General features: G+C 46.4%; 1 protein-coding gene and 1 long non-coding RNA gene across 3 annotated transcripts in view; one reads left to right on the forward strand and one right to left on the reverse strand.

The window, feature by feature from the left end:
• LOC136546219 (uncharacterized) overlaps nucleotides 1–22,640 on the forward strand; it is a 35,018-nt gene extending 12,378 nt beyond the window's left edge. The window contains exon 3 of the long non-coding RNA XR_010781305.1: nucleotides 21,199–22,640. This is a non-coding gene — a long non-coding RNA (uncharacterized lncRNA). The remainder of the gene's footprint in view (nucleotides 1–21,198) is intronic.
• Nucleotides 22,641–22,675: 35 nt separating this feature from the next.
• Nucleotides 22,676–26,228, reverse strand: LOC136546220 (pentatricopeptide repeat-containing protein At1g74600, chloroplastic-like). 2 transcript variants are annotated; one of them, XM_066538184.1, is made up of 3 exons: nucleotides 23,511–26,228; nucleotides 23,335–23,422; nucleotides 22,676–22,697 (listed from the first exon to the last, which is right to left on the reverse strand). In XM_066538184.1, the coding sequence occupies exon 1, from the start codon at nucleotides 26,151–26,153 to the stop codon at nucleotides 23,817–23,819; it is 2,337 nt and encodes a 778-aa protein (XP_066394281.1). In that variant the 5' UTR covers nucleotides 26,154–26,228; the 3' UTR covers nucleotides 22,676–22,697; nucleotides 23,335–23,422; nucleotides 23,511–23,816. The 2 variants fall into 2 exon arrangements, with proteins under 2 accessions (XP_066394281.1, XP_066394280.1); XM_066538183.1 differs by lacking the exon at nucleotides 22,676–22,697 and having other exon boundaries at nucleotides 22,706–23,422.
• Between the last annotated feature and the right edge of the window lie 763 nt (nucleotides 26,229–26,991).

The raw sequence follows: 26,991 nt of genomic DNA on the forward strand, positions 1-26,991 counted from the left end.
ACTGCCGGCGGCGTTTCTCCAGCTCCTCGCGCTCAAGGATCTTCCTCTTGCGCTTTGCCTCCTCGACGTCCTTCCGCTTCTTCTATGCCTCGGCGTGCGCTCAGTTCATCGCCCGTCGCTCTGCGTCCTTGGGAACGGGCGGTGGGGAGGCTCGCACGTCTCTCATCCCATGCAGGGACGATAAATACAAATAAGGGAACAGGAAAACGCAAGGAGCGAGGAGGCCTCGAGGGCCGCAGCGGCGCGTGGCTTACCAAAGAGAGGTACCCCCATGATGGGCGCATCATGAACGGAGTCAGACCACCGCTCCTCAGCTACCCCTCCACCATCTCTCTCAGCCAATGTAGAATCTCCTCGTCGGAGAGGGTGACGGTGGACATCCGGATGCCCTCAATCGGCTCATCCGGTGACATGTCGAACAGGCACCGCCGCCGAGCCATCAGCGGCAGGACCCTCCGGTGGTGGAAGGCCACCACGACCACAGACGTCGTAAGGCCGCGGCTGCACAGCCTCTCCAACCCCTCTAGGAGCGGCTCCAGCTTGGGCTGGTCGGCCAGCGGGACGCTGTACCTCCACTTCTTCGGTTGGCTCTCCATGACCCACCCGGTGTAGGAGGGAAGTCCGTCGTCATCGTTGCGGAGGTAGAACCAGCTGTTGTACTAGCAGCGATTGGACGACGCGAGCTGGGCCATGATGTAAAGGTGCTGCCGGTCTTGGTGCACTTGGAGAGTGTAGCCGCCGACCCTCATCGCCTTCCGCATGCCCATCATGCCCGTCGGCTTGGTGGTGAACCCCGCTCGAAAGAGGTGGAGCCACAGCTCCCAGTGGGGGGCAATGCCCAAATACCTCTCGTAGACGGCGACGAAGATGGCCGCCTACGCGATGGAGTTGGGGTTGAAGTTGTGGAGCTCCACGCCATAGTAGTGCGGGAGCGCCCACAGGAACCGGTCCACCGGCAGGCCGAGACCACGCTCGTGGAAGGACACGAAGCTCACGATGTAACCATCATGTGGCCTCGGCTCCGGCTCACCTCCCAGAGCAATCCACTCTGGTCTGTTGGGGTCGGTAATCGGGTGGAGGAGGCCGTCGTCGACAAGCAACTACAGCGTCTCCACGGACACATCGGACAAACCCCAGGGGTCCGCCTGAATGACAGTAGCGTCGCTGGCCATGAGTGCGGTGGAGAATGCGGCTACGGTGGTAAGGCGAGCTCTCTCTCTCTCTCCCCCTTCTCCCTTCTTCTCCCCAGCGCTCTCTGTTCTTAGCAACGACTCGAGGACAGAAAGGGCGAATGCAGGCAAGGAGGAAAGGGGCGAGGCTCATCATGTATTTACGAGGGAAGGGGGCAAAACGGACGGGCGATGAAATTGGGGAAGCTTCCCTCAAATCTGGCACAATTAATCCAGATCCGATTTAACTGACCACGCGCCCACCTTTTCCTTATTAATTGCACGCACAGTTATGTCCCATCCGCTGACATCGCATCGCATCTGACCGCAGCAACGGCAGGCACCATTTCATCTCCCTGAGAAACTGCCTCAAAAGGCGCACCTACGTTGTCAGCCGATGGGAGGGGAATATCCCCCACTCGATTCCTTTCAGACGAAGGAACTGGGCACCGAGCCCGTTACAGTCCAGGGGTTCGAAGGCTGGGCCCCTGAGGGTCTCGACAGCCGCCCCAGGACAACAGAGTCAGGGACAACTATGGGCGAGCCCGTACATGGCTGAGGCCCGAGCAAGCGATCGCTCGGGATGCCCTAAGTCGTGTCCGAGACCAGCAGGGATGTCTCCAAATGGGATCCCACCGTAGGGAGGCATCGAGTGCCTAGGGCCCATCGAACGGCCCTGGGACCCACTAGAGAAGCCCTCTGGTACTTTTGGATTGCGTCTCTGGACCGCTAGCCGACCCCTATCGAATGGGGCATGGGCCTCTACTCAGACTTACCCGATAACAGCTCACCGGAAGTGTCATCACTCGCGCCCACTGAGGGTAGCCTGGCATATTCCACCCCTCCTTCCGAATGAAAAGGATGCGCGAGGGTCACACAAAAAGATAGGAAAACTCCTAATCGCCCTCTCGCTACGTGCAGAGGCTCAGGGGCTCTTCCTGCAACCGAGCCGAGACCCAGCGACCTAGGCTCGCACTTGAGGGCTCAGCAAACAACCCCTCCTTCTGAACGAAAAGGATGCACGAGGGTCGCACAAAAAGATAGGGAAACTCCTGATCGCCCTCTCGCTCCGTGCAGAGGCTCGGGGGCTCTTCCTGCAACCGAGCCGAGACCCAGCAACCTAGGCTCGCACTCGAGGGCTTGGCAAACAACCCCTCCTTTCGAACAAAAAGGATGCGCGAGGGCCGCACAAAAAGATAGGGAAACTCCTGATCGCCCTCTCGCTTTGTGTAGAGGCTCGGGGGCTCTCCCTGCAACCCGGCCGATACCCAGCGACCCAGGCTCGCACTCGAGGGCTCGGCAAACAAACCCTCCTTCCGAACGAAAAGGATGCGCGAGGGTCGCACAAAAAAGATAGGGAGACTCCTGATCGCCCTCTCGCTCCGTGCGGAGGCTCGGGGGCTCTTCTTGCAACCAGGTCGAATACCAGCAACCCAAGCTCACACTCGGAGGCTCGGCAAAACACGATAAAGGGCATCAAGCCCGTTATGGTCCAGGGGTTCGAAGGCTGGGCCCCCGAGGGTCTCGACAGCCGCCCCAGGACAACAGAGTCAGGGACAACTATGGGCGAGCTCATACATGGCCGAGGCCCATGCAAGCGATCGCTCGGGATGCCCTAAGTCATGTCCGAGACCTGCAGGGAGGTCTTCGAATGGGATCCCACCGTAGGGAGGCATTGAGCCCCCAGGGCCAATCGAACGGCCCTAGGACCAACTAGAGAAGCTCTCTAGTACTTTTGGAGTGTGTCTCTGGACCGCCAGCCAACCCCTATCGAATGGGGCATGGGCCTTCACACGGACTTACCCGATAACAGCTCACCGGAGGTGTCACTGCTCGCGCCCACCGAGGGTAGCCTGGCATACTCTACCCCTCCTTCCGAACGAAAAGGATGCATGAGGGCCGCACAAAAAAGATAGGGAAACTCTTGATCGCCCTCTTGCTCCGCGCAGAGGCTCAGGGGCTCTTCCTACAACCAAGCCGAGACCCAGCGACCCAAACTCGCCCTCATGGGCTCGATAAACGCAATAAAACCCCTCGCACGACATGAGAAGTCCCTAGAGGAATAAATCCACTTCTTTACGGCCTCGGGGGCTACACCCGGTGGATGCGCTCACGCGCACCCACCGAGGCCTCGAGTACAAAACGCCATCCCGTCAGGAGCTGCCGCGAGCCAAGTCTCATCAAAACCTCAGGGAGAGCGCTCACACCCTCCCTGAGGCTTGGGGGCTACTGTCGGGTACCATAAAAAGGGGTCCCCTAAGCAAAAACCGAAAAATCGCTTAGATCCTATCAAAATCAAAGCCAAGAGACAACTACTGGCTAACCCCCACCTTGTCCGAGGCAACCGATTCTCTGCCTCGCACGAAAGGCCTCGGACGGAGCACCGATTCTTTGTCTCGCTCGAGGCCTCGCACAAAAGGCCTCGGATGGGGTACTGATTCTCCGTCTCGCTCGAGGCCTCACACGTAAGGCCTTGGACGAGTAACCGATTCTCTACCTTGCTCGAGGCCTCACACGAAAGGCCTCGGACGGGGTACCGATTCTTCGTCTCGCTCGAGGCCCCGTAGGTAATGCCTTGGACGGGGAACCGATTCTCCGTCTCGCTCGAGGCCGGCTCGACGACAGCCCCATCGCCTCCACCTCGATCGATCTCCCTGATAGAACGTCACGTCCAATTAAACATGACCAACCACTCCCACGACGTCAACCGGATGACGGCTCGACACAATGGAGTGGCCGATGAGATAGGAAGTCGCATCAACACCATGTCATCTGGGATGGGACGGGGCAGGGGTTACTGGCCGCTGTACTCGGTACTGTGCCCACAACTAACATCCGCACTGCACTGTGCTACCTAACCCCTACTCCAGGAACAACATGGCGTGGGGAGTCAAGTCCGGGTCACTATAGCCTCAGAATTAGTGTGTAGGACCAACTGCTCCCTCCGGGCCTTGGCAATCCACTTCAGGGTCTCGGTAGCCTTGGGATTCGCGCCCGCTGAGCCCCCCACGATGGCTCGGCCTCGGCACCAACTGAGCCTCGGCTTTTTATACTGTCAACACACAGCGACCGGCACGTCGTCTGCCGTGCCCTGTGTCAAGCTATCATTGGAGCCCCCACGTTGCATAGGATCGGGCGTGACCAGCACATCGCTCTAGTACATCAAGGACAAAGACCGCTCTGTTGACCATGCCGCCACAACGAGAAGCTACAGGGCTCGGACATGCCGCCTCTGTTCGCACGATGCTACATAGCAACCCCATGTATCACCCATGTCCCCCTTCAACTATAAAAGGGAGAGACTGGGGCCATTTCTGGACAGGCACAGACAGATGAGGACATACAAGATAGACGAACACGCACGCACACATTTGCTTCCTCACCGCAAGAGATCAATATCTCAAGCAACCCACGCCGTTCCACGCAGAGACCTGGGGCTAGTTCCCTCTCTCGCCCTGCTTGTAACCCCCTACTACAAGCACCTCGGTGCAAGGAATACAAGATCGCTCTCTTAGACTGGACGTAGGGCACATATTGCCTGAACTAGTATAAACCTTGTGTCTCTTTGCATCACCATCCGGGATTAGGAACACGCAGTACAAATTCACTAGTTGGTTGAGGGCTCGCCGGTCCAAAACACCGACACCGCACCTCCTCACTGTCGTGGAAAGCATCCACGAACTCTGTGATGTCGCTTGGAGGTGAGGCAAACTCGATCGGCGTCGATGGAGTCCCTTGTTCCATCGGAGTGGTCGACATAGCACCTGGGGTGCTCGGCACCCCGGCTGCAGTGCTCGGCACTACTCCTGGACTGCTTGTCGCCACTCTTAGAGTGGTCGGCACACCTCCCGGAGTGCTCGGCACCAGTGTTTGAGTGGTTGGCACCACTGCAAGACCTCTTGGCTCCTCTACGGGAGCGTTTGACACTCGTCCTAAAGTGGTCGACACCACGGTAGGACCACTCGGCACCACTCCTAGAGTGCTCGGCACCCCTCTTGGAGTGCTCGGCACTGCCCCAGGAGTGCTCAGCTCTGTTGCTAGAGTGGTCGGCACCTCTTCTCTAGCATCTCCACCACCGTGGATGACCAAGTGCTCAACGATGAAGGTGCTGGTGAAGCTGCCAGCTTCCCCCGTGCCCGGACTGTCCCAGTCCTAGGCTGCCTTCTCGTCAAACACGACGTCGCGCGAGACAACCACCTTGCCTCCGCGTGGGTTGTAGATGTGGCAGAACCTTCTAAGGAATCGGGCCCACGTGCACCTATCGTTGTCTTGATAGACCTCGGATAGCGTTCACGAGTTCCCAACAACTCAATAGGTCTGTCGGGTGTCCTCGGGAAACCCGAATCATCCATGATTCTCTTTTCAAACAGGATGCCAATCATAGTCATTGCAGATTACAACAGTTTATTCAAATATATACATCAGAGTAAAAGATAGCTAAAGTCTTAAGATAACATAGTTTATAAACCAGTTGTTTTCAAACTTACAAAACCATAAGTGTCATACAACCATAGTAGTAGGATAATATTACATTTACTTTATTTATCATACAAACTAGTGCCTTGTCCAAAGGCCATTCATCACTCCTCATCATCATTGACTTCAAACACGGACATGCAGCAGGGACCAAAACAAGCCTATGCATGCGACTCACCTGCAACAAGGGTTAACAAACCCTGAGTACAAAGGTACTCAACAAGACTAACCCGACATAATGGGTGTAAGACTTTAGGGATGCAGGGGTTTGGGACAAGGTAAGGATGTAGCAAAATTCAAAGTCCTTTGCCAAAAGCTTACTATATTTATCCTATTCTCAAATTTTACCCCTAAGTCCTTTTAGTTCATTATCTCAACTAAATATACATTTCCCATATTCCATTCCTTCTCATTCCACTCTTTTTCTCATATTTTAGTAATTCACCAGTCCTGCATTGCTTCTGTAATGAATCGAGTCTCCATATCCGCGGAGCACCGGCAATTCGAATTGATTCAAGTCCCAGCTGGGGATTCCTTATCACACGACATATGTAGAACTTAATCTTGCATATATCAACCTCGCTACCGGATCCTCCTATACTAAGCCGTCTCCACGCCACCCGAGAGCACAGCACACCTCAAATCCAGCCACATTCCAGCCACGAGGGTACACGCTACTCCCGCCATCTCTCCACTCCCAGTGCGTGGGCATTCGTCTAAGTATCGGATTAGCCAAAGTAGGCTTACTAGAGTATGTGACCAGTACTACAAAGTGTCTCGTTCAGAAGATCCACAATGAGTGGCCTTTAAGCGATATAGCCGGCAACATTACCCAACATTCAAGATAAGTCACCCAACTAGTCTCTAGTTCATTCTACATTCTTTCTTTCTTTGGCCAGTATGCCATCTTTGATTGTATCGAAACTTTTACTTTGAAAGCCTACCATAAATCATACTAAGCATACTACGCCTTTGTAAATGAAAACATCTTCAAGGATGGTACACAATTATCAAGGTAGGTAATGCATCAAGTAGGTAACATTTGAATTAAACAACTTAATGCAATAAATAACATAGGTGATAAACTTTTCAAAGTAAACAAGGTAATGGCTTAATGCATAAACCGGGGCTTGCCTTCGTTGACGATCTCAGGTTCCGGATCAGTACCACAATTATCGAATCCCGTAACAACCGGGGATTCTTCCAGAACTTGCTCAACTAGAATCGTTTCACTCTCGGATTCTACATGAAATAATAACATATGCTTCAACATGATGATAATATAAACATGATGCTTTCATGGTACATGAAATGTAAAAACACCCCGCAAACGATTTTATTTCACGGTACAGTGCAAGCCAACAAAACCAACTTGCAATCCTACCATCAAGAACCACACATGTGACTTGACCAAATGGATCTTGAAACCCTACTAGTCACAAAACATGACCAAAACAAGATCCAACACTAATCAAACACTTAGGGTTTGCCTTTATTTATTTTTAAATTAATTTGGAATTAAGCCCAAAAATGAACTTGTTCCAAATGACCTAAAAATTTTATGTAAGCTTCCTCATGACAAATTAGTGTAACAAAACAAATTTCATAATTTTTGGAATTATACAGTGACTTACAAAAATCATGGAAATTGTATTTTTCAATTAATGGACTGAATATTTGAGCATTAAAAATTTATTCAAATTTCAAATTTCAAATTTTTAAATCATACTAGAACATGTATAGAAGCTACACACAAAATTTCAGAATTTTTGGAGCTATCATGAATTTCCTACAAATTCCCAAAGTTTTAGCACTATTCACAAATTCAGAAAATAAAAATCATCACTGTTCTTCTTCCTCACTCGCACTGACAGGCTGACCCCACCAGTTAGTGACCCAAACTTGTCACGACGGCGCTGCCCTCACTGACCGGTTGCAAAATGCGCTGACGATGACGCTCCGGCGAAACAGGCCTCACCAAAATGATCTACTATTTCCGCCGAACCAATCTCAGCTATTAGAAAGGAAAAAGGTGCACTGGAGACACCTCCACGCCGGGCATGGCGGACTGGGCACGACGGTGAACGGTGTAGCCACGGTGACACTGTAGTAGGGACTAAAGCGAAATGGTCTTCACATTCAGGAGCTCACCGTGATCACGTAGGTAGACTCGGTGAAGGCGGAGATGTACCGGATCGACAGGACCACGTGAGACCGAGGATGGCGGAGCTCCGACCGGCTCTGAAGAAGACGAAGTCGCGTGGTGGCGCTGGACTTCCAGGGGCGACACGACCAGGCTTGGGAGGAGCAGGAAGACGAGGCGGAGCTACTGGCGGATGCTATTGACTCAAGATGCTACGACGGCGGCAAATTTTGCGAGCGCAGCGAGGTCGTCGTCGACGAGCAGAGGCAAGAAAAGAAGAGAGGGACGACGACGGTACGGCTATTTATAGCCGGAGAAGCTCGTCTAGCTTCGACAGCACACGACAAAGATGCCACGGCGATGAAGACGTGCCAGGGTGCGAGGAAGCGGCGTAAAACGCTCAGCGGCGGCAGAGACGTGGCGCCGGCGGCAAGCGGTGATGTAAATCTTAATTTTTGAATTATTTACAGAACTGCCACTGAGTATATTTTTCAAATTACTCCCAAATTTTCTAAAGAAGTTGAAAATCTCCAAAAATGAAAGTTGTTCAATTTTTCAAACTCTACAACTTTGCTTCTAGAAATATTTTCAAATTCTACCTCCATTTTGAAATTTGAATTTGGGGTGCATTTGAGCATTTGAATCATTTCAAAATTACTCCAAATTTTATATGTAAACTTGAAAAACTTTGAATACCAAAGTTGATCCACATAAAATAATCTCCAACTTTGCCTTTTGCCTCAACCCCAAATTCCACATGGATTTTGAATTAGCCAAAAGGGGCAAAAATGACTTTTATAAATTGAATTTGAATTCAAATTTGATTTGTCTTTCTTTTACTTAAATTTTGATTTTTGACCAGTAACATGGCCCATTAGGGTTATTTGAGTCAAATGACACATGGCCTCACATGATCACATGAAATTTGACCCTTGTGGTCATGATCTTTATTTAGGGTTTTTGAAACACATCACATGAAATAACAACATTACAAAATAAACCTTATTTAGTGAATGCATTCAAAACTTTATACTATATGAATGCTTTGCAATGCACATGATGACATGTCAAATTTTAGTATTAGGTCAAAACACTAGAGGTGTTACAACCCTTCCCCTTAAAGAAATCTTGTCTCGAGATTTAAAACTTAAGGCTAAGTAATGGAAAAGGAAATGTGTCAAGCTAACACATCATAACTTTATTCAAAAGGTGAGTGAGGGGGTTTTCCATTCCGTTGACAAAAGAGACAAGTTACAATATAGACAAGGTATTGCAACTAGATAGAAGCGAAGAAGTCAGGAAAGTTCTCTTCTAAGTAATCCTCGGACTCCCAAGTAGCTTCATCTTTAGTGTGTTGATTCCATTGTACTTTGTAGAACTTGATCGTACGTCTCCGAGTGACTCGATCTTTCTGATCTAAGACTCTAATGGGGTACTTGGCATAAGTCAAATCAGGTTCTAGTTCTACATCACCAAAGTCAATCTCCTGGTCAGGTACTTGAAGACATTTCTTTAACTGAGATACATAAAAGATATCATGCACCGCTGACATGTGATCTGGTAGCTTGACGCGATAGGCGACTGGTTCACATCGTTGTTGGATCTAAAAAGGACCGACATAACGGGGTGCCAACTTTTCTCGAATCCCAAAACGATGAACTCCTTTCATTGGTGAGACCTTGAGGTAGACATAATCTCTCACTTTGAATTCTAGCGGTCGTCTCCTCTTATCAGCATAGCTTTGATATCGGGATTGAGCTACCTTCATATTGGCTTGTATGAGTTTAACTTTCTCTTCAGCTTCCTTGACCACATCCGGTCCAAAGAACCAACGTTCTCTAGTTTCTGACCAATTTAAAGGTGTTTGGCACCTACGGCCATATAGTGCCTCGAATGGTGCCATTTTAATGCCCTCTTGATGGCTATTGTTATACGAGAATTCAACTAAGGGAAGGCATTCATCCCATTTAGCACCGAAAGAAAGAACACATGCTCTTAACATATCTTCAAGAATTTGATTTACCCTTTCAGTCTGGCCATCTGTTTGCGGATGATAAGAAGAACTACGGATAAGTTTAGTTCTTAAAGACTCATGTAGACTTTTCCAAAACTTAGATATGAACAATGACCCTCTGTTAGAGACAATGGTCTTGGGTGCCCCATGCAGACTAAAGATTCTATCAAGATAAAGCTTTGCATACTGCTCCGCTCGATATTTATCTCTGACTGGTAGGAAATGAGCTATCTTGGTTAGACGATCAACAATAACCCATATTGAATTGTAGCCTGCAGATGTCCTAGGCAATCCCACGATGAAGTCCATACAAATATCTTTCCACTTCTAAGATGGAACTAGCAACGAATGTAATGGACCTGCAGTCTTCATATGAACCGCTTTGACTCTCTGACAAACATCACACTTGGCTACATATTGAGCTATTTCTATTTTTATTTTGGTCCACCAATATCTCTTTCTCAGATCATGATACATTTTGTTGCTACCCGGATGAATGGAGTATCTTGTAGAATGAGCTTCATCAAGAATCTGCTTTCACAGCTCTGGATTTTTGGGTACTACCAATCTATCCTTAAACCATACGACATCTGATTCATCAATCTTGAAACATGTTGGTTTTCTAGATCTGACTTTATCCTTAATATGGGCTATGCCCTTACTTTTCTGTTGAGCAGCAATGATCTGATCTTTGATAGTGGACTCAACTACAATATTGGACAGGGAACCTTGTTCTATGATTTGTAAATTCAGATGCTCCATCTCTTGACACAATGTTTGTTGCATAGGTTCTACAATTAGGCAATGACAATGACTCTTGTGACTCAGGGCATCGGCAACCACATTAGCCTTGCCCGGATGATAATGCACTTCTAAATCATAATCTTTGATAAGTTCTAACCATCTTCTTTGCCTCATATTCAACTCTGACTGAGTGAAGATGTATTTCAAACTTTTGTGATCCGTATAGATATGACATAGATTCCCAATAAATAATATCGCCAAATCTTGAGTGAATGGACAACAGCAGCTAATTCAAGATCATGGGTGGGATAATGTTCCTCATGCTTCTTGAGTTGTCTGGAAGCGTATGCTATGACTCTGCCTTCTTGCATAAGAACACAGCCAATACCAATTCCAGATGCATCACAATAGATATCAAATGGCCTCTTGATATCCGGTTGTGCTAATACTGGTGCAGTTGTCAGCAACTTCTTCAATGTTTGAAAGGCCTCCTCACATTCTGTCGACCATACAAACTTAGTTTGATTTTTCAATAGTTCAGTAATTGGCTTCGCAATTCTGGAGAAGTCAGGGATAAACCGACAGTAATACCCTGCCAACCCTAGGAAACTATGAACTTGATGAACAGTTGTAGGTGCTTTCCAATTAAGGACTTCTTCTACCTTACTCGGATCAACAGCTATACCTTTAGCAGATAGTACATGACCCAGAAATTGTACTTCCTCCAACCAAAATGCACATTTGCTGAATTTGGCATATAGTTGGTGATCTCTTAATCTTTGTAGAACAATACAGAGATGTTCCGCATGTTCCTCCTTGCTCTTAGAGTAGATAAGAATGTCATCAATAAACACCACGACAAACTTATTCAACTCAGGCATGAAAACTGAGTTCATCAGGTACATGAAATGAGCCAGGGCATTGGTCAACCCAAAAGACACGACTAAATACTCATATAGACCATATCGAGTAGTAAATGCTGTCTTCGGCACATCTTCACATCTGATCTTAATCTGGTGATAGCCTGATCTTAGGTCTATCTTCAAAAATACCTTAGCTCCCGCAAGTTGATCAAAAAGCAAATCAATTCAGGGTAAGGGGTATTTGTTCTTGATGTTGACTTCATTTAATGGCCGATAGTCAACACATAACCTCAAGGTTTGGTCCTTCTTCTTCACGAAGATAGCAGGGCATCCCCAAGGTGATAAACTGGGTTGAATGAAACCCTTGTCTAACAACTCTTGTAGTTGCATTTTTAATTCTGCTAGTTCCTTGGGTGGCATCCTATATGCTCTTCTGGACACTAGTGCTGTCCTTGGTTTTAGATCAATTCTGAACTCTACGTCTCGGTCTGGTGGCAGACCAGGCAGATCATCGAGAAAGACATCCATAAACTCACATACCACTGAAATTTTCTCGACTCCTTCAACAATAGTTGCACAGACTATTTCCATTGTACTCTTAGGAAAGGGAAGTTGGATGAGAAGTTGGGTTTTGCTGCCAGGTGCATTTACCCTTATGGTTCTACGCAGGACATCTATGATAGCCCCGTGTTGAGTTAACCAGTTCATACCAAGGATCACATCTATATCTTGATCCTTTAATATCAGCATATTGGTAGGGAACTCATAACCTCCCAAATCAATAGGTACATGCTGAACTACCTCCCTTGTACAGATTCGTCCCCCAGGCGACTGTATATGATAGGGTTCTTTTGTTTCCCCAATAGCTATCCCATGCTTCACAACAAATGTACGATTGATGAATGTATGGGATGCACTAGAATCAAATAAGGTAATTGCAGGATGCTTAGCAATGGGAAACATACCCATCATAACTGGTTCTCCTTCAGGAATAGATTCCACTTGAGTATAGAAGACCCTTCTAGTTTTCTTCTCAGCCTGACCCTTCTGATTGTTCTGAGCATTGCCCTTGTACTGATTCTGAGCTTGATTAACAGGGGCTTTGGGTGCATTAGGATTATTCTTCCTAGGATATGGACATTCTTGGGAAAATGTCTGGGTTTACCACAATTATAGCATGGAAAATTGTGATTCTGGGGAGTAGCATTGCGGTTTGCATTATTTGTATTGTTCTGCTGTTGCGGTGCTTGATGAGTATAAGGTGTATTAGTTGCAAGGCGAATAAAGATCTGCTGCCTGCTTTGGCCTTGTTGTGGGCGGAATGGTGCATGGCCATGATTCTGAGGATGGTATATGATCTTCTGATGCTTTCCACTCGACGATCCGGAAGCAAATATTTTCTTCTTCTTCGTCTCCTTGTGTCGGCGGTAATTCTCCTCTGAAGCGATAACAATGTTGATTGTCTCGTGGTAAGTTGCGTTACCACAAGTTGCCATCATGGTCTGAAGTTTAATGTTCAGGTCTCTAAGAAAATGATTCTTTTTCTTCCTGTCAGTATTCACATACTCAATAGCATACTGCGACAGGTGGTTGAAATGCCCAACATAATGCATCACTGGGTGTTCCCCTTGCTTAAGAGCCAAGAACTCTTCTAACTTCATGGTCATCACACCGTCTGGAATATAGTGTGCCCTAAAGGCATCCTTGAACTCCCTCCAGTTGATTTGGTGACCAGCGGGCTGTACTGCCACCAAATTTGCCCACCAGGCACCAGCAGCTCCTCGGAGTTGATGTGCCGCAAACCTAGGTTTCTGAACCTCGGTACAGTAAATCAGCTCGAACTTTTGCTCTATTGTCCTAAGCCAATCGTCTGCTTCTAAAGGTTCTTCTACCTTAGATAACACCGATGGACGTGTGTCAGTAAAATCCACATAAGTTGACTCGTCATTTCCATTACGACGGCTATGATTAGGGTATGGTGCCTGCTGGTTCTGCGCCAACTCCCTTAACAGCCTAGCATTCTCTGCCGTTGCGTTGATGAGTGCGGCTATGGCATCTGCCATAGTCGAGGGCATTGGTGGAGGATTTGGGCACTCATCATCGTTGTGCGAGCCACCAGCACCAGTTCGGGTGATAGGACGAGGCATCTATTAGAGAAACACATTTACTTACATTATTCTTTATTGAAAGCATTTAAAAGGTTTCATGCTACAAAGGGTCCTTATTTATATTACATGTCTTGTATCCCACAAGACAACCCTAGTTTTCTAGGAAAGCAGTAAAGGAACTACTTCTACTCCACGCTCTCAGTCTTCGGCATCCGTGCCTATATCGGACGAAACCTCATCTTCATCTAAGAAGTACACCAACTCCTCAGGATCCTCCTCCTCTTCTTCATTCTCGACTTCTCCTGGAGCTACAATCATTTCTTCATCTGTAACTTCACCATCCCCAAGAGGAGGATGAAGTTGAGCATACAGCATGTGGACATTCTCATGAAGAATGGCATTGTCCATCTCTAGGTCTTCTACGTAGAACTCCAACTCATGGACGCGTTCATTGGCTGCATCCTCTCGTGTCTAGGCTTCATTCCACAGCTCCATGGTCATGGTGATACCCCTTTGCATTTCTGCTAGCTCTTCTTGATCTTTGGCATGAGCTCGACGAAGAGTGTTGAGCTCCTTGTTAAGGTTCTCGACGTTGGCGGGGTTGCTTGAAGATCCTTCATCTCCTAGGGTCTTGGCACTACCTTCACCAAGCTCGTGGTTTCTTGGTGCCAACTGATGACGAGGGACTCCATGAGGTCCGGTGGACTTGCGTGCAGTTTTCTTGGTCTTTGCCATAGCCTATAGGATTTAAGGTAGGACTATAAGAATAGCTTGAGGATAATGGAGGTTAGCAAGAATGGGATTGACATTTAAGCCTGGGCGTTTGGGTTACCCGATTTTTTCGGGTCGGGTAATTCGGGTAATTCAAAATTCGGGTAATAAAAATTGCTACCCGATATTACCCCCGAAAAAACACTACCCGCAAATTCAGGTACCCGATAATTTGGGTTCGGGTTCGGGTTCGGGTAATACCCGATATACCCAAATTTACAGAAAACAACAAACTACACTAAATTTCAGTAGCGATCTATACATAATTTCAGCAGCAATTTATATAGAATTTCAATAGCAATTTGTAGAGAATAATATATTACAGTCACTCATTCAAATAGAGAGAATTATATTCTAATAAAGTGATAAGTTAAATGGTTCAGCTAACAACACATGATGAATACAAAGACAAAACAAATCTTTAGGTAGTTCGGGTAGTTTGGGTACCAGGGGATATTACCTGAATTACCCAAACTAATTTCGGGTAATCAAAATCGCTATCCGAATTTGGGATCGGGTACCTCGGGTTTGGGTAATTTGGGTCCGGATTCAGATAATTCAGGTACGGGTAATGGATATCGGGTATTTTGCCCAGGCTTATTGACATTACTTACCCAACCACTATTAAGGGGAATTATTATGCAATGTGCTCAAGCATAATGCATGAATCGATCTTACGAATCTAGGTACAAAAGATTTATATAATCATAAGTACTAGATTTTTACTACATAGGACAACCTAATCATATTATCCACCACAAAATTTCAAATAAGACAGGATTGAGGCTAGATCAAAGGTAAGAAGAAAGAAATTTGAACTTTAAAATATCAAATTTACTTTCTTTTATCCAAATCAATTTGAAGGTTTTCCAAAGTAACCTACAATGATCTTAGATGGGAACCGCTCTGATACGAGCTATGGCAGAACCTTCTAAGGAATCGGGCCCATGTGCACCTATCGTTGTCTTGATAGACCTCGGATAGCGTTCACGAGTTCCCAACAACTCAACAGGTCTGTCGGGTGTCCTCGGGAAACCCGAATCATCCACGATTCTCTTTTCAAACAAGATCCAATCACAGTCATTGTAGATTACAATAGTTTATTCAAATATATACATCAGAGTAAAAGATAGCAAAAGTCTTAAGATAACATAGTTTACAAACCAGTTGTTTTCAAACTTACAATACCATAAGTGTCATACAACTATAGTAGCGGGATAATATTATATTTACTTTATTTATCATACAAACTAGTGCCTTGTCCAAAGGCCATTCATCACTCCTCATCGTCATTGACTTCAAACACGGACATGCAGCAGGGACCAAAACAAGCCTGCGCATGCGACTCACCTGCAACAAGGGTTAACAAACCCTGAGTACAAAGGTACTCAACAAGACTAACCCGACATAACGGGTGTAAGACTTTAGGGATGCAGGGGTTTGGGACAAGGTAAGGATGTAGCAAAATTCAAAGTCCTTTGCCAAAAGCTTACTATATTTATCCTATTCTCAAATTTTACCCCTAAGTCCTTTTAGTTCATTATCTCAACTAAATATACATTTCCCATATTCCATTCCTTCTCATTCCACTATTTTTCTCATATTTTAGTAATTCACCAGTCCTGCATTGCTTCTGTAATGAATCGAGTCTCCATATCCGTGGAGCACCGGCAATTCAAATTGATTCAAGTCCCAGCTGGAGATTCCTTATCACACGACATATGTAGAACTTAATCTTGCATATATCAACCTCGCTACTGGATCCTCCTATACTAAGCCGTCTCCATGCCACCCTAGAGCACAACACACCTCAAATCTAGCCACATTCCAGCCACGAGGGTACACGCTACTCCCGATATCTCTCCACTCTCAGTGCGTGGGCATTCGTCTTAGTATCGAATTAGCCGAAGTAGGCTTACTAGAGTATGTGACCAGTACTACAAAGTGTCTCGTTCAGAAGATCCACAATGAGTGGCCTTTAAGCGACATAGCCGGCAACATTACCCAACATTCAAGATAAGTCATCCGACTAGTCTCTAGTTCATTCTACATTCTTTCTTTCTTTGGCCAGTATGCCATCTTTGATTGTATCGAAACTTTTACTTTGAAAGCCTACCATAAAGCATACTAAGCATACTACGCCTTTGTAAATGAAAACATCTTCAAGGATGGTACACAATTATCAAGGTAGGTAATGCATCAAGTAGGTAACATTTGAATTAAACAACTTAATGCAATAAATAACATAGGTGATAAACTTTTCAAAGTAAACAAGGTAATGGCTTAATGCATAAACCGGGGCTTGCCTTCATTGACGATCTTAGGTTCCGGATCAGTACCACAATTATCGAATCCCGTGACAACCGGGGATTCTTCTAGAACTTGCTCAACTAGAATTGTTTCACTCTTGGATTCTACACGAAATAATAATATATGCTTCAACATGATGATAATGTAAACATGATGCTTTCATGGTACATAAAATGTAAAAACACCCCGCAAACGATTTTATTTCACGGTACAGTTGCAAGCCAACAAAACCAACTTGCAATCTTACCATCAAGAACCACACATGTGACTTGACCAAATGGATCTTGAAACCCTACTAGTCACAAAACATGACCAAAACAAGATCCAACACTAATCAAACACTTAGGGTTTGTCTTTATTTATTTTTGAATTAATTTGGAATTAAGCCCAAAAATGAACTTGTTCCAAATGACCTGAAAATTTTATGTAAGCTTCCTCATGACAAATTAGTGTACCAAAACAAATTTCATTATTTTTGGAATTATACAGTGACCTACAAAAATCATGGAAATTGTATTTTTCAATTAATGGACTGAATATTTGAGCATTAAAACTTTATTCAAATTTCAAGTTTCAAATTTTTAAATCATACTAGAACATGTACAGAAGCTACACACAAAATTTCAAAATTTTTAGAGCTATCATGAATTTCCTACAAATTCCCAAAGTTTTAGCACTATTCACAAATTCAGAAAATAAAAATCATCACTTTTCTTCTTCCTCACTCGCACTGACAGGCTGACCCCACCCGTCAGTGACCCAAACTTGTCACGACGGCGCTGCCCTCACTGACCGGCCGCAAAATGCGCCGACGGTGACGCTCCGGCGAAACAGGCCTCACCAAAATGATCTACTATTTCCCCAGAACCAATCTCAGCTATCAGAAAGGAAAAAGGTGCACTGGAGACACCTCCATGCCGGGCATGGCGGACTGGGCACGATGGTGAACGGCGTAGCCACGGTGACGCTGCAGTAGGGACTAAAGCGAAACGGTCTTCACATTTAGGAGCTCACCGTGATCACGTAGGTAGACTCGGTGAAGGCGGAGATGTACCGGATCGACGGGACCACGCAAGACCGAGGATGGCGGAGCTCCGGTCGGCTCCGAAGAAGACGAAGTCGCGTGGCGGCGTTGGACTTCCAGGGGCGACACAATCAGGCTTGGGAGGAGCAGGAAGACGAGGCGGAGCTACTAGCGGATGCTACTGACTCAAGATGCTACGACGGCGGTGAATTTTGCGAGCGCAGCGAGGTCGTCATCGGCGAGCAGAGGCGGGAAAAGAAGAGAGGGACGACGACGGTACGACTATTTATAGCTGGGAGAAGCTCGTCTGGCTTCGACAGCACACGACGAAGACGCTATGGCGATGAAGACGTGCCAGGGCGCGAGGAAGCGGCGCAAAATGCTCGGCGGCGGCAGAGACGTGGCGCCGATGGCAAGCGGTGATGTAAATCTTAATTTTTGAATTATTTACAGAACTGCCACTGAGTCTATTTTTCAAATTACTCCCAAATTTTCTAAAGAAGTTGAAAATCTCCAAAAATGAAAGTTGTTCAATTTTTCAAACTCTACAACTTTGCTTCTAGAAATATTTTCAAATTCTGCCTCCATTTTGAAATTTGAATTTGGGGTGCATTTGAGCATTTGAATCATTTCAGAATTACTCCAAATTTTATATGTAAACTTGAAAAACTTTGAATACCAAAGTTGATCCACATAAAATAATCTCCAACTTTGCCTTTTGCCTCAACCCCAAATTCCACATGGATTTTGAATTAGCCAAAAGGGGCATAAAGGACTTTTATAAATTGAATTTGAATTCAAATTTGATTTGTCTTCCTTTTTCTTAAATTTTGATTTTTGACCAGTAACATGGCCCATTAGGGTTATTTGAGTCAAATGACACATGGCCTCACATGATCACATGAAATTTGACCCTTGTGGTCATGATCTTTATTTAGGGTTTTTGAAACACATCACATGAAATAACAACATTACGAAATAAACCTTATTTAGTGAATACATTCAAAACTTTAAAATATATGAATGCTTTGCAATGCACATGATGACATGTCAAATTTTAGTATTAGGTCAAAACACCAGAGGTGTTACAGTAGAGCCGGTACACCTTGGTACCTTCCTTGTAGTCCAGGAGCACCATCAATGTGCTCCTGTGCTCCAGCTTGGTGAGGACTGGCTTTGTCTTCCTAATGTGGCCGATGCAGCCGAATGTCCGGAGGAAGGACACGCTCGGCTTGCGCCCACACCAAGCTTCGAACGACGTCTTGCCCTTCAGAGCCTTGGTGGGCGCATGGTTTGGGATGAACACCGTCGCGGTCACCACCTCACTCTAGAACCTTGCCGGCATGCTCTTGGCCTTCATCATGGATAAGCCATGCCGACCACCGTCTGGTTCCGCCACTCCACCACGCCATTCTACTATGGCGAGTACGGCGCGGTGTGGTGTCACACCACACCCTGATCCGCGCAGTACGCAACGAACTCCACCAAAGTGAATTCACCGCTGCGATCAGTCCGCAACACGCGTAGCTTCTTGCTGCTCTCCACCTCTGTGCGTGCCTTGAACTTCTTGATCGCCTCCGCCGCCTCGTCCTTGCTCGTCAGGAGTTGCAGCCACATATAGCGACTGCAATCATCCACAAGTAGGAGGAAGTATCGTCGACCACCGTTTGTGGCTGGTGTGATTGGCCCGTAGAGATTGTCGTGGACTAGCTCGAGAGCGTCCGTCATGCGATACTTGGCCACCTTTGGGAACGGTAGCCTCTGCTGCTTCCCGCTTAGGCAGCTGTCAGACAGCTCGACTCCGTGCGACGTCGCCATTAGGAGAGTGGCCTCATCATCCTCATCAGCCTACACTAAATGAGCCTCAGTCTTCTTCTCCTGCTTGCGATTTGGGCACTCATTTGCCCAATGGCCCTTCTTTCCGCAGTGCCAGCAGGCGTTGGGGTCGACCTTCTTCTACGAAGAAGCCTTGTCGCGGCGCTTGCCATCGCCACCATGGCTGGAGGAGGCTTCCCTGGACTTCTTCATTCGGGCAACCCACTCCTCCTCTATCAGCAGCAGCTTGCCGCTGTCTGTCGTTGTTGTGGCCTGCTCCATGCGCTCGTCCACCGCCCGTAGACGGCCTATCACATCTTCAATGGTGAGGGTGGACAAGTCCAACATTGTCTCTATGGAGAGAGTGATCTGGATGTACTTCACCGGCACAGAGTGGAGGTACTTGGAGACAGCCTCTTCTTCGTTGATGGTGACACCATGGCTCCTCAGCTTGATGATGAGCGACTACAGGCGGAGGGAGAAGTCCCCCACCGACTCACCATCCTTGAACTTGAGGGTGGCGTACTCCTACTTCAGCAGCTGGGCCATCGACTTCTTTGCGCGGTCGGAGCTGACGCGCATCGCTGCAATGGCCTCCCACGCCAACTTAGCAGAGTTCTTCGCCCCAAACGGCTCCCTGTACTCCACTGGCATAGCAGCGAGGATAGCCTCCAACGCTGACATGTCGTCTTCTTCGTTGTCGGTGCCCTTGTCAATGGCATTCCAGAGTCGTCGGGCTCTGAGCTTAACCTTCATGGTCACCTCCCACTCGCCATAGTTGGTGCGAGTCAGCGTTGGCCAACTGGTGCCACTGACCTCTCGTACCGTGCGCACGACGACCTCCTATCGTGGCTGGGCAGCCACAGCAGCGCCGCTGCTGTCGTCCATCTCCAAATTGTCCGTCATCGCCAGCGGTTAGTCTGGCGACGTCGCTTATACGGCTTCGAAACCACTTGTTGGCCCCTGGATCTCCAGCACGGGTGAGCCGACCGCTCCCCGGCGTTGCCGACCACACACTATAGCTAGAGGTAGAAGAAGAGAGGGAGAACAGAGCGTGCGCGCACACACAACACAAGCACCAGTGTTGGCTGGAGTTCTGCAGAGGAGATGGCAAAACTGAACTCACTCACTTTACTGAGTTGCAGTAGAAAACTATATATACAACTCTACACATCTAATCCTAGTACACAGACATGTCAGACTGCCATGCTGCTACAGTGACCAGATGTGACAACATGGCTGACTTTGGTGCGGCTACAGTGCGACAGGGGAGCCTTTCGGTGCCTGCCCCTGCTGCGCGTTCACACGCCGGGAGAACAACATATTACTTTACAAAGAACAGTTGCAAGAAAGGCGAGGGGAAACAATTGTTGGATGAGGAATGACAATTATTTTTCGTCTTTAAAACCCTCCGCCTTCAAAATAGAAGGCGCAATTTGATTTGGTGTGGTCTTTAAAATTAACTAATTTTTTATATAGTGCACAATTTATAAAAACAAGAGTTTGATCTTTGGAAATTGTTTATAAACACAAATCTATTGTAATCACTTTTGTACTACACATTTTTTATATGATTAGACTAATTGTTGATCGAATATAACAAAGCTTAAATTTTTAAATATGTACATGTCTTATGTTTTAGGACAAATGGAGTAATTGATTAGACGAAAAACGATAAGCCAAGAAAGACTTACAACGGAGCCAGCATATAAATTGTATGACTTTTTGTCTAGATTTGCTGATCTGAAGGCTTAATTGTAGGTACAAAAGAACACATTGGAGAACCGGCTGGTGGGTGGTGGCAGAGCGAAACAAATGGCTGGGAACTGGGAACTGGGAAGAGAACGGCTCTTCTCCATTGCAGCACTCTGTTTTTATCCAAGAAGATATTCTCAGCTTATAGTGACACGCAAATGTACATCTCTCCGAAAGCCAAAGACAATATTCCAAGGTTATAGTGACACGCGAATTATACATCTCTCTGAAATGAATCGTACCATGTTCAAAGAGATAGGGCATGCAAAGTTGATTCGTGCTGGAGGAGCATGTTCCTCAAGGGAAAAGGAAAGAGAGATGAGAGAGAAAATAAGAAGGCAATGAATATGATGTTAAAGCAGGATGATTGTGTCTCAAATCTTGTATCCATCATCTTTCTAGGCTAGCAAATACGACTATTACAAGCAGTACTAGCAAAAGAAAAGAAAAGAAACAGAGCTAGAGCAAAATAAAAGAAGTTTGAACAAGAAAGCTGCATTGGGGTGTGATGAAACGAAGTTTGAGCAATACAAGCTGGCTTCTGGAGTTCTGGTGACCATATCATGCCAGGGAGCATCCAGTCCGTACAGAGCATATACATCTCTGCATCCAGTGGCGGAGGCAGAAGCTTTTAGAAGCCCGGGCAATCTTCATTATTCAACAAGTATTTAGCTAATAAAGTTAATAAATTACAGTGCTATTCTTCTGTACAAAGGAAATTTTCCATTAAATTCGCCGGCGAGCCTGGCTGGCCACCCAGGGTGGCCGGGCGGTGGCTCCGCCAGTGTCTGCATCACTACATCTGATTATAGTTTTTTCAAGTATACAAAAAGAAATATTTCTAAAATCTACAAAATGACATGAGTTCTGTTATGGCTTATGGTATGATAGTCAAAACAATAATGATTTGCACAATGAAATACGAACCAAACATGAAGCAGGAAATCACCAAAATAATGGTTGAAAAAAATCTGTTATCTGCTTTGCAGTCCATACAAGCTTACCATTTTGCTTTGGAAAGGTCCTCTTGCTCAGGAAATTGATTCATAATCAACAGTCTGCAGGAGGGCGTATTAGCAAAAGCCCAACAGTCACAAGAATACAAGATGGCACTTCGTGCAATAAAGCAATAAACTTCAACCACGGTCTGTCTTTAGCTCTGTCAGAGAATGGCCATTTGCCATCAGACGCCACATTGGTGCTTCTGAGAATGGCCCCTGGAATACTATGTCTGAAGCTTTGCCGAACACAGTTTGGACAGCTTAACTGTCCAATTAAAAGGTACCTGGTTCATCGGGCTATAGACACGAATGGAGGTATTGGAATAAAACCTAGTGATGGATACAGTTCCAGCAATGTGTGGAATTCCACAAGAAATATGTTCGCCATCTGATTTAGGAATAGATTCACCAGATGATTGGAAAACTAATATGCCATGCCATGTGATTCTCGCCATTGCACCCCCCCCCCCCCCCCCCCCCATAGAATGTCCAATAGCAGCTGTACTGAAAAATATTGTACATAGTTAGATATATAACACGAAGAGATCCCCACTAAACATTTTCAGTTAGCTTTATATCACATGAACTGTACCCACATTAGCAAAAAATCTATCAGAGAGAACAGCTCAGTAAAAAATATATATTCAGCTTTTCAGTATTACGAATACCTTATAATTTCACTGAGAATTAGAAGTGTGACCTCATGTCAAATATGCAAATTCCATATTAGGGAAACAGTGAATAAATTATTACAGAACGAATTCTGCAAAAGCTGATCCATCATCAGTGGGAACTTTTGATAACTGCCAATTCTTCTTCGTGTAGAGAGAAATGACTTGAGAATTATTTAATATGCGTAAGATTCAGTAAAATTGCTAGTGCAAAGTACAGCGGAAGAGGCTCAACAGTGTTATCTAGTATCACTAATATCACTTATATATAACCAGGACCAGCTGATGCACTGTTCTAGTTTCTCTAAGATAATAGCTAAGGTTTTAAGTCAGACAGTATATATTGTTGGGCGTTAGGTATGAGGAATTGTATGGTATAAACCTAGTTGCTCTGGATTTGAAAAAAACGGTGTCATGTGACCAAATCATTACCTGTTACAACAAAATATGTATAAAGTCAGGAAATATACCTAAAAATTCATGGAATGGTCCCATAAGGCCATAACAAAGTGATCAACCAAACAATCCTACATGAGTTGGTCCCTCAACCGAACACATCTGTAATACATTCACTAATTAGAAAGCAGATCACAGAAGTTTTTCAAAAATCTTTCAGAGATATGAAGTTTCTTCAGTACATAGTTACCTACGCTGAAGGGCGGGCCTGGTGCAAGCGGTAGAGTCTTACCGCCTGTGACCGGAAGGTCCCGGGTTCGAGTCGCGGTCTTCTCGCATTGCACAGGCGAGGGTAAGACTTGCCACTGACACCCTTCACCAGACCCCGCATAGAGCGGGAGCTCTCTGCACTGGGTACGTCCTTTTTTTTTATATAGTTACCTACGCTGCAATATGTTTTGGTGAGTTTCTATAGCCAATTTATGCCAACGCATCGCACATGTTTCGAAGTTCTGTGTAGTATTCACCCTTCTTTTACATATCTATTGAAGCATATTTATTCTTCCAATAAACTCCATCCAGGTTCTTTCTTCACATCCTTGACTGATTTTCTTATTTCCATTACACCTTCCCAGTCTCCAGAATTTGCTCGAATGTTTGACATAGCAGCAAAACAACCTGAATCACAATTTTCTTCACGGATCTTATTTTCTACAAAACGTCCAAGTACAGCATCATCATGAACTCTGCAAGCAGCAAGCAGTGTGCTCCACACCATTGAATCAGGTTTCACAGGCATACTCTCAATAAAACTTTTTGCCTCTACAAGCCTCCCAGATCTACCAAGTAAATCAACCATACAGCAGTAGTGGTGCAACACTGGCTCAACCCCATACACAGTTCTCATTGAATTAAAATGTTTGAACCCTTCTTCAACCAAACCATTTCGGCCACAAGCAGACAAAACACTCACAAGTATGACAGTGTCTGGTTTTACCCCACATCTAATCATCAAATCGAACAACGCCAAAGCATCCTGACTGCTTCCATGCTGAGCATATCCATCAACTATCGCTGTCCATGTAACTAAATCTGGAACATCTATTTCATCAAAAACTTTACGAGAATCATCCAGGTTGCCACTTTTGGAGTATAACTTCACAAGTGAACTGCTCACAGATAGATCAGACAGTATGCCTACTTTGGCTGAATACCCGTGTAACAGTTTACCATAGAATGGTGCCATGTCAGCACAGATGCTAATAACAGATGAGCATAAAAACCTATCTATATGAAAACCAGCTGCCAACATAAGCTGAAACAATGAGATTGCCTCCTCACTATAACCATTAATAGCATATCCAGATATCATTGAAGATAGCATGATCTGGTCTTTGCATGGAGTTGCGTCAAAAAGTCTTCGAGCTGTTTGTACATCTTTACATTTAGAATACATGGAAACAAGGCAATGGTTAATGGACGTGGTTCCTCCATAGGCACGAAGGACATGTCCATGAACTTCCTTCCCTTTGAGCAAACACTCCGGTATATTGCAGGCTGAAAGAATGGAACTTAACGACACATCATCTGGTGTAAAACCTTCAACAATCATATTCCTTAACACCTGGAATGCCTCAACTGAATGACCATGTGTTGCAAAACCAGCAACCATTGATGTCCATGACACTTCATCCCGTTCCTGCATCTCTTCAAAAACCTTGTAGCTATCCTTCAAATCCTTACATCTGGAGTACATGGTGGAGAGCGCACTTGCCACAAGAACAGCATGAATAAACCCATCTTTTATGACCAATGAATGCAGCTGTCTGCCAAGCTCAGATGAGTCAACAGAACTGAAAACAGAAGTGTAGCATTTGTCATTCGGTCTTAGGCCCTGACATAACATCCTCCTTAACAGCTGAATTGATCTTTGTAGGCTATGCCTGCTAACCCCAGATATGAAAGCCGACCAGATGCTTCTGTTGTTAACTGTGCCAACTTCTTGAAACACCTTCTCACACAGCTGAACAGCCCCAACATTTGCATATGTGGAAATCAAAGCCTCCTTGACAACATGATCCAAGTACAGCACAGTCTTCATAATCATGCCGTGCACCTGGTTAGCCTCCCGTATCATGGACATCTGAGAGCAGGCGAGCAATATGCTCGTAGCCGTGTACTTGTTGATTGCCACACCACTCCGCGACATTTCCGTAAGCAGCAGCATTGCACTTACTGAGTCCTCCTCTTGCACGAAACCAGCAATCACAGTTGTCCAGGAAACCACATTCCGGATTGGCATCCTCCAGAACTCATTCATGGCAGCCCCCATCTGACCACATTTCACATACATGTTAACGATGGATGTCCCAACGAAGACATCGTACTCGGGATCACGCCGGAGCACCATCCTATGCACCGCCCTGCCAACCCCCAACTCTGCACCAGCCGCGCACGCGCTGAGCGCCCCAGAATACGTAAACGAGTTGGGCTCGCAGGAGGAACCCCTCACCATGTCGCGGAACATCTCGACTCCGAGCGCGTGTTCACCGTTGCGCGCCGCCCCGGAGATAACCGTGTTCCAGCAGACCGCGCTTCCGCGATCCCCGTCCTCGAACGCCCGCAGCGCATCGCCCAGGCGGCCGTGCTTGGCGAGCAGGTCCACCATGGTGCTGCAGATGTACGCGTCCCGCGAGAGCCCATCCTTCCAGGCTGCGCAGTAGAGCAGCTCCGCGAAGACCAACGGCGCGGAGGCGGCGGCACAGGCGGCCAGCGCGTTGCCGTAAGAGAACCGGCACCACGCGGAGGCAGACCCCGCAGCGCGCGCACGGACGAAGCCTGCGAGCGCGGCGGGGAGGTGCGCGAGGCGGTCCGCGGCGGGGCGGCGCGGCATTACGTCGAGCGGGTGGTGGGCGCGCGAAGCGGGGGCGGAGGATCCATGAGGCAGCCAGGCTGGGGTCGAGGCGGGGACTTGTGCGGGCATCGATCACAGCCGCCGCCCGCAGCCGTCTAAAATCGGACGCTGCCTAGGCCGGCCAGGCGGTGCCTGGCAGGAGGCAGTGGAATTGTGGAAACGTGTACGAAGAGGTGCTGCAAGCCTGCTACACATGATTCGTTTGGTTTTTTCTTTTAAAGGTTATGATTTGTTTGGTTTGGTGAGACAATGAGATACCGTGAGATAGTGTGGTTTTTTAACAGGTGTTCGGCTTTTCTGCGGCTGATAAGCCGACTGGTGCTGTTTTATTGTGAGAGAAAAATATTATATCTAAGTCGGTCTGATAAATTTAAGTAAACAGATTTAGATGCTAGATAATATATTTCATATTTGGGAAGTGATTAAACGAAAACGTACAGGATATCAGGCTACTGCCTGCACACCTGGCCCGCACACCCCACCCCCCACCCCCACCCCCACCCCCACCCCCACCCGCCCATTGTTGCCCTGCACACCTCTCCCTCTCTCTCCGGCGACAACCTCACCAGCGACACTACAAGAAATCTTATGATCTATGATGACCTGTTATCATCATTATTTCTAGTATTTTTGTCATAGCAGATGTATTTATGACGACCGCATGACGATAAACCATTTGTCATAGATCATGTGTGGTAAACCTTGTTCTATGACGACTGCATATTTTTTCATCATAATTTTTTATGACGACCTCATTAAAAAGTCGTCACTAAATATCTTAAGGCCTAGCTAGGCCCATGTACTAAGCAGGTTTTTA

Source organism: Miscanthus floridulus, chromosome 3 (assembly GCF_019320115.1).
Source record: "Miscanthus floridulus cultivar M001 chromosome 3, ASM1932011v1, whole genome shotgun sequence".
NCBI classification, from domain to species: Eukaryota; Viridiplantae; Streptophyta; class Magnoliopsida; order Poales; family Poaceae; genus Miscanthus; species Miscanthus floridulus.

Excerpts from the sequence above, each read along its gene's own strand:
- LOC136546220 (XM_066538184.1), bottom strand. The coding sequence starts at position 26,153 with ATGCCGCGCCGCCCCGCCGCGGACCGCCTCGCGCACCTCCCCGCCGCG.